Raw genomic sequence first — 9027 nt, 5'->3', positions numbered from 1 at the left:
GACCACACTGTATCTACACTATTTGAAGTAAACTAAGTAATGATAACGTACAAGTTATACTATGAAATACAAGCTAAAAAGATTGCTCCGTTAAAAAATTAAAATTAGCTTATATTTACAAACTTATCAATTATAATACAAGATACAAACGATAGAAAAATATTAGACTATCATTCCATACATCATAATCAAAGATTTATACGTTCTTTCACAATCGAATCGCCTAGAGAATAAAAAGCTAACGTGTTAACTGCATTATTTGTAACACGGCACATTTATCAAGTGCCATTTGAATAGATTTTTATATGTATAAATATTAATTTGAGTGGACTAACGGCCGGCCCGAATTCGGTTTATAGACACTAAACATCATTCGTACTTGTCCAATGTCACTTCGAACGAGAGTATACGTTATTTAATGCTCTCAGAATTAACATATTAACATATTTTAACACTTATTGATTGTATTCTTATTTGTTTTTAGATTTACTAGCTCTGGTTCGGGATCTGTCGGACATAAATTTTGTTTTAGCTTTCCTCTATATTGATGAATGTTTTCTCCTATGATTGTGTTTCTACATCTCTCGTTAATGATGTCTTTATGTTTCTTTTAGCAACTTGTTTCCTTATCCCCCGTATATTTATATGTTCATGTTACGAAATAAGCTGAATGCGGCGTTTACAAACAAAATATTTTTCATTGATAAATAGCCAAGGTGTGGTGTGTCAATGAATGAGTAGAAAAAACCGCCAAAATCCCTGTTGTCAACTTTTTTTTTCTAAATATTCACATAGGTGTGCCTCATTCATTCGAATCAATCGAATCTTTTATGTGATTAATTTGCCAAACATTTAAAGAACGTAATAAATCAATATCTTATAAAAATAATGCTACCGCTCGCGGCTTTGTTTACAAGGTTTCGGGACAAAATTAATAAGGCTGCGCTGCTCTTTGAGACGTAGTTGACATTATACCCATTGTGTAAATACAACACGTGGAGAATATTAAAGAAAATCGGTGTTCAAGGTAAAGTAAGTAGGTACAGGTATCTATTATAATAGATACCATATATAATGATGACCACTTAGGTAGAATTCTTAAAATACTTTACAACATGTCCAGTGTCTACCGAGAATGATGTCTCATTTCTAGGTTCTCTTTAATTGACAATTCTTAATGGAATTGTTAAATAACGAAGTCAATTTAATTCTCGTAACACTTGGAAGTATTAATAAAACACGAATAAACTAGAGGAGAACATCTAAAACTGTTATTATGGGTGTATTTTATTCACACCGTTCAATTAGCCGGTGGAAGTAACCCGTTGGGGTACCAGGCAATCATAAAATTGAAAGACTATCGTCTGGCCGCGTGTCATTACTCACAAGCGTTTCCATACCAATGGCACGTTCGCTACGAGAGCCCTTTCTTATATTTATAAAGCTGTCAATTCCGAAGTCATTTCGGGTTAAAGTGGAAAGGAGCGCAGATGCGCGGACGGTCGTAACTCAGGAAAAAACGTTGTTGAGTCGGTGCCGGCGCTGGAAAGGCTCGGCCCGCATTAAATTATTATGATTTATGTGTTTTAGCGAAGCCAGCTCGCCTCCTTAATTATATGTGAAGGTTTAACGAACAAAACCTGATCGGTTTGGTGCGCTCCGATTTAGTTAAAGTCTACTGATGTCTCTATTGTGGGCGAGGGGACTGCTTTCAAATTATAGAGGCTCGGGTATCGCCTCCGACCATTGTCGATTAAGATATTACCACCGCACCGACGGAGGTGTCAGGTGCTTTTCAATATATTTTGAGTTTATTAGTAGAGTGTTAGTCAGAGGATATGAAACACGTTTCTGAAAATGATTTTTAATCAATTTGAAGTGTGTTTAGAGGTGTTTAATAACGTTGCTGATTTACTCTTTTTACAGATACATACGTAATCCGTGTTATATCTTAAAGAACTATAGACTTTTTTAGTTACGCCTTTTTTAGCTTTCTACGTTTTATGTAGTGTGTGAGGCCCTATTGCCACCCAACAGACAATTTTGAACCCTGTGCTAAGAATGACGAAATTTTCAGCAGCACTATCCTCGACACGGAGACCAAAACTTCCAAAGCGTCCACTCGGTAGTCACACTTGCCCTACTATCTCCAATCAGGACCACTAAGTAATCGCATTAACAACCATTAAGCCACCGAACATACTAATTACGTCATTACGCCGCTTGTCACGTGTCATAACGTGTCAATGATGACAAATGACGTCACGATATAAGGCAGAGACAATCAATCATGGCGCCGGTGTCATAATGGGCGCATTGTGATGACTTACTGATGGTGTAGCAATTGAAAACGGTATATCGGGCCGCTAGTGACCGACTGTTTGGAATTTCCGATAGAATGATGATTTTTAGATTGGAGGAAAGTTGTGAAAGGTAATACCTACGTGTGTATCTTTATTCATATGTCGTAGTGGCCTGGAGGTTTAAGACGCCCGGGTGCGAAACCTACCAACGGCAAGTATCAATGTAACTTATTCCAGTGATGTGTTTTTTATAAAGTTATTTAGATACCACTGACTAACGGTGAAGGAAAACATCGTGAGGAAACATGAGCTTATAATTTCTGATCATAAGATTGAAATCGTCAACCCGCATTGAGCAAGCGTGGTGATTAATGCTCAAATCTTCTACGTGTGAGAAAAGGCCTTTGGTTAGCATGAGCAGCAGCGTTATATTAGGCTGTTGATGTGACTGTACAACGCGACGCGGCAGCTGATTGCCCAGCCACCACACCAACCGTGTATTCGATTAGAAGTAAATTGGCGAAAATGCAATATGCAAATGTACTTAAAATACTCACAGTACCTCAAAATGAATACACAATGTATATTTAAATACTAAATTAAAAGCCCACGTAAAGGATGTCTAATGTAAACGCGCTATTGTTGTTTGTCTGTCTGTCAGTCAACAATGGCTGTGCTATTGTACAATACATAGTATGGGCAAGTAATTTCAAACAGTTGCTTCAAGTGACATCTATTGTCAACCGTACATTGTCATTAGGTTTACACCCTTTTAGGGTTCAGTAACACTAGGTAACACCTATGTAGGTTCTACCTAAGATGTTTTTAAGTGCTTGAAGTCTTATTTTTATGTCTGATATTGTTTTAAGTTCTTGGAAAAGAAAATCATTTTCTATTTTATAATAACGTGAGACATACTAAATTAACTAAAAATCAAGTAGTCAGTAGGTTGCGCGACGTAACCGCGTTTGCGCACGCTGCTCAAACAGAAGAGTCCCTCTTTGACTTGAAACTAGTAGAGCTTTTCTCTTAGCTTATTTTAGTGACTAAACCGCGTTCGGCGCTCTGTACCCTTAGGATGAGTTTGCTCTGATTGGCTGGCTCGAATAAACCGACCGATCAGAGCGTCGTTTCGATTACTTTAAATGTAGAGCAAGCTCATTTCTTAGTATGAGCATATTCTATAGAACAAAAATCGCCTGTTCAGGAAACCGAATCAGGAACTTCTTCCATCACACAATCTCTCACGCCTAGATGAATAAGTTCCGTAAAATTTTAATCAAAATCTGACCAACAAGGCAACTACAAACTTAATTCAAAATCTACATACGCTTATTAAAATAATCGTGTTCACGATACGGAACTGTAGAATTAAAGAAAATTATATTTGGCTACTTTATATTATAATGAAGCTAAACATTTCTACAAATTACACCGCGCTTTATGTAAATGTATGTACTCTAAGTAAAATGTGATAATAATAACCTTCTTACTTGTCAATCCAATTCGCCATGCCACAATCAACTGGAAATACTGTGTGCTCACCGCGATTTATGTGAGACATGTGTCCACACAAAAATAGACTTTAAAATAACGAAATTTAAACGCTGAATTTGAATGCAAACTTTGTAGTGTATGTGGAAGATACTTTGAGCTTTGTGATTATGTGTATAAAGTTGATATTGTGTCGTATGTTGTTGATGTGTACAGTCAGATAGAAATCTCTCGCGAGCCGGTGACCGCGCGCTGTAATGACGTTGTCGGTAAAGAAGTCATTATTCATTTTTTTAATACAGTGTTTTGTTGAAACGACATTTTCACTAGAGTAATCACGATTTGTACAGGCAATATATCAAGGTAATAAAAGCCAAGTTATTACCGAGCGGTTACTGTTGATGGTTTTCAATTTGATGTCTTCATCGGCGTGTTGTTTTATGCGATCGCTCAATCAGTGAGCGAATTAAACTCGAAATTATTGCCGCAAATGAGGGAACACTTCTTGATTGACGATTTTTTTTTTACTTGATATACATATATTATGTTTAAATCAACACGTTTTTGCTTGAAAGTAAACAGATGTTCGGTAGCTTCTGATTGACCTGACGATTGGACATGTTTTTAATAAAAAAATATTTAGAAGAAATTCTTAATCAACATTAGTGTCTATTTCGTGTTCAAGCGATTATCAAACGTGTATCTATAACAATAAAGATTTATTTCCTTTGAAAGACCTTTTCCTAATAGACAAACCAAAACATAAATATTAATTGCATACGTCAGAATACAAAAACGTAATCTTCACAGTCCGAAGTACCTTACCCTACGTACCTACACTGCGGGTGCAATGCTAAAACTAAAACTTTCTCATTTCATAAACGGAAAACTGTGAGCTGTAACTCACGAACACAATGTAAGAGAACCGCAACAAATAATAGTTTCCGACTGTACATTTGAGTTACGACAACATACTTCAGGAATACAAACATACATTTTACACCTACACGACTTACAACGCAAAGAATAAACATCCTTATTTCCATGTCCATAAGGATGGTGTGTGTATTTTTCTAGGTGGAAAAAATAAGTTTGTAAGGTGCGTAAACCCGCTGAAATAGCGCCAACGATGGCTCAATCAATGGTGAACGACTGTGGGTGTTATAGTCGTGTCGTCGGTAAAACAATTTCGCTTTACAATGTACGAGTCAGGCTGCATTCTTGTTCGCAATTTTTTGTCAAGACTGTACTTCTTTTTCTTCATACTTTGTAAAGAATTGATGGTATTATAGACCTTATTGTAATGGTGGTAAGGGATTTGTTTGAGGAGCTGTGATGTGTCTGGAATGATTACATTTGAGAATGTGCGAAGTGTTTCTCTGTAATGTTTTAATCTGAGCGTTTGGTGAAGTGAAGGAGATAATGTAAGGTATTGAGAGAAAAAAAAATTAAAGCTTTTTAATGAAAGAAAAACGTTTCAATATAAATAACCTTTCAGTTATAATATTTACCAGTCAGTATAATTCGTTGAGTTTTTCAGCTTACTCACGTAACTATTTGACAAGGAACTCAACTCATTTCAAACCACGCTAGAAGCTTATTTTCACGACTGACGTGCTGCTACGTAAAATAGTAAATAATTAATAGTCTAATAACTGAGAGCAATTTATACAAAAAATCTGTGAATTTTAATAAGTCTGTCACTTGTTAAAATTTCACGGGTATAATAAGCTTTCAGAAAAATTTTGAACTACTGTTTAAACCCAATGCTACTTCCTCATCACCATAACCTTAGCACCAACCAGTTCCCTCACAATTCCCCATTGCTATTCATTAGATCATGATTGATTGGACATTTATGTGTTTTATTATCTCGTTCACCGAAGTGTTGCCATACGCATAGAATTGAATTTAATTGATCTTCCCAAGGTGAGAAAGATTTGCATTTTTATGTGTTTGGTTTAAGAAGTAGTTAGTTCATTAAGTTTTGAATTAACTGGAATTTTATCTCGTTGTAATAAGAGCTGTTTTCGAAGAAGATTTTGTTAAGTATAGAGTAGGTATTAGATTAATTTATAATTTATATTCATGTTATTAATTGTAATTATAGTGTTTTTAATCAGAGTATGTACTTTATATTGCGTAGAGAACTTCGTTAGTTGACTTGAAGTTGTAGTTTCATAGGCACTTCTTTTTTATAGTGTAGATTTAAGAAACGCCCAAATCTTTTTAACATTATTGTACTGACAAATTGACAAAAGTGCTTTGGTCTTCTTTCATCCATATTGCATTGGATCCTTGCCATGGATTTTGGCCATTCTCAGGAAATATGGATCGTTTATGGAACATGCAGTAAACGATTAGATGTATCACTTGATGGTAAGCAATCGCCGCCGGCCATGGACACTTAAAGCACCAGATGCCTTACAAGTGCGTTGCCGGCCTTTTGGGGGTTAGGAATTTAATGGTTGTTGGGAAATCGGGGATTGGAAGATTGGGGAATTAGGTCTCCAGTAAACTCACTCACACAACGAAACACGACGCAAGCGTTGTTGGAAGCGTATCTATGAGCCGAAACTGGTTGCAATTTTAGTATACTCTAGTTAAACCTGTAAGTACCTGTATATTATTACTATATACACAGGAAGATGCGAATTAGTCTAGATACTAAAGAAGCAGATATATATCAGTATATATTGTTATATAATATATAAAGGCTATATACACCTACGTAATAGGCTTCTTCATCGGCGGTTCGTTAATCAATCTCCTTCCTTGTAAAGTGTGCGTCCGCGCAATCGCGCATGCGCCTCTCACTGCAATCAAACGGATAGATTAGATATTGTACGCGACTAGTACAGTTTGCAGGGTTTGCTTGTATTATAAGTTATTGATCAAAATTCTGTGTTTGTTTTACTTTACGGTGTAAGGTTTAAAATATAGATGACATAAGAAATATGACAATTTAAAAAATTAACTGGTACCTCCTCTAGTGATACGGATGTCTATGTCATCAGTCGTGTCGTGGCAGCGATCCGATGCAGTCGTGTTTTCCGACGTGACTAATTATATTAACGCTAACGTGGTGGCGGAAGCCGCTACTCGACTTCTGATATGAGTCAGACACTCATAGCCAACGAACTGCTGGCGTTCTTGCAGCAGAAACTGGATGTGATGGACGAGGTGTCCGCCATCCAGATCTGCGCAACGAACTTCAGTGAAGAAGATGTGGCAGCTGCTAAGCTGCTTTTGTACAAGTCGCTCAACAAGTGCGACCAGATGGTGTCCCGCAGGCGTGACGGGACCAAGAAAAGCATCCAGGACATCATCACGCTGCTCAAGGAGACCGACCCGGATGACGTGCCGACATTTGTGGCGAGGAATCTCAACAAGCTTCCTCCCGTAACTTTCGACCACGTCGACGTGACCAGCCTTTTGAAGGACATCGTTGTCCTCAAGGCCAGCTTGGTGGATGTACAGAACAGGTTAGATGCATCCCAAGTTGCTGTTGCCGATTTGCGTAAGGAACTTAGTGATTTGCGCAACATGGTAACAGTAACTGGGTCACCAACGGCATCGAACGTAAACACGCGTCGCGGAGCAGCTGCTGACACATCGGCGGTCAGTTTCGCGTCAGCGGTTTTGTCTACACCGTCGTCGTCACCGAGGACTGCTGAGCAAGCTGAGTGCGCAAGTCGCGCACCCCGCCTGCCCGCTACCGCCCCTGCGGGGCCTCCCGCGCCCGCCGACAAACACACCGTACAGCTGACAAGTTGTGCAGCGCCAGCAAAAAAGTGTGTGAGAACGAGCACTCCTAGTGCTCTCAAACAGAAGCCCGTTCCCGAGAAGGAAGCGCCAAGGGCTGATGAAGATGGTTTCGTGACGGTGCAAGGGAGGAAGCGCCGTCAAAGAAATACCAAGAACCGCTGCGGCACAGCTTCCATCAAGGCTAACATCCCGATTCGTGTCGCCCAGCCGAACACTCCCGTATACATTTCCCGCCTTCACTATACTACGAAGGTGGAGGACGTTGTGGAGTACGTGTGCCAGAAGACCAAGTACAGGCTGAGAGTGCAGCAGTTGGAATCGCGCCGCAACGTCTACTTCAATTCGTTCGTGGTGCGAGTACCGACGTGTTTTCTGCATAACGTCTTGGCGGAGGACTTCTGGCCGCAAGGAGTGGTGTTCCGACGCTTCCGCGGACAAGTGCCACACGACCGTACAAATAAAGTGCCCTAGGAAGTAGTACTAACATAGTTATAAGTTTATATACTAACATAATCTGTGTTATAATAATATGTATGTTAGTTCTTAAGGTATATATCTATGGGCCAAAGTAGCCTGATAATAAAGATTAATTAAATTAAATTATGTCTGTCGCTGATCAGTTAATCTGCTAGTTTGTTAGCAATCCCCCGAAAAAGGATGTTTAGGGACAAAATATCTGTCCGTTTGTCAGTCCTTCAGCGAAGCTATTTGCTCGTTCCAAAGTGTAGATTCCTATGGAGAAGAACGAGCAAGAAACTCCATAGGTTACTCTTTTTCAATCAGCGGTGGGTAAAGTTCCCTAAGAAAAGGAGGATTCTCCGACCAAGCGAGGTGATTATGCCTGGCGGGCTTTCTGGCCAACTGTTGTTCGGTGAGATTTTCTATCCATTTTTAATCATATGTGCGATGTAGGATTTTAGTTTTTTATTACGTCATTCGTTGATTTGTTCGTCCATCGTCTATGTGACTTCTGTCATCTGTCATTTGTCATGTGTCACCACAGGTGATTTGTGTTGGATGAAAACTTTTAACATAACATTAGTTAGTACCAACTCTCACCACATCATAATAATAAAGAATATTTATAATATAATAATCATCTAATTACGTTATACATAGAGTAGTCACAACAGCTACGTAGAGTGTAGTAGAGTCGTTAATCAAGCTCGTGTAGAGTCGGCGCGGGCGCAGCTCTATCGTGTGATTATACTTAATAGAGACCGGCCCAGATATCTTACTCTCGAGTTGGGTAGAGTCGGCAGTTATGGGATTTGGAATATTAATATTTAATGCCCCTTTTTCTAGTATTTTTTATTGTGAGAATCGTCTTTTTGTACGTTTGTATTAATTTTCCAGATATTTTGGTACGTAATTAGTTAATAAATTTTTGGCATTTGGAAAGTTTCAGGATGTAAAATGTGCAAATTATTTAAATAGTAACCTTAGTATGAGTTTGCGTTAC

The 9027-nt window shown here is 38.5% G+C and overlaps 1 protein-coding gene across 1 annotated transcript; it reads left to right on the top strand.

Moving 5' to 3' along the window:
• Positions 1 to 6911: 6911 nt before the first annotated feature.
• On the top strand, positions 6912 to 8036 carry LOC126912557 (uncharacterized). Its single transcript, XM_050705149.1, has one exon. It carries the CDS (start codon positions 6912 to 6914, stop codon positions 8034 to 8036), a length of 1125 nt encoding a protein of 374 aa, XP_050561106.1.
• The last annotated feature ends 991 nt before the right edge of the window (positions 8037 to 9027 follow it).

The sequence above is a fragment of the Spodoptera frugiperda genome, chromosome 26 (genome assembly GCF_023101765.2).
Source record: "Spodoptera frugiperda isolate SF20-4 chromosome 26, AGI-APGP_CSIRO_Sfru_2.0, whole genome shotgun sequence".
Lineage (NCBI taxonomy): Eukaryota > Metazoa > Arthropoda > Insecta > Lepidoptera > Noctuidae > Spodoptera > Spodoptera frugiperda.
The sequence above is the reverse complement of the archived record's forward strand: the minus strand, read 5'-3'. Positions and strand labels throughout refer to the sequence as shown.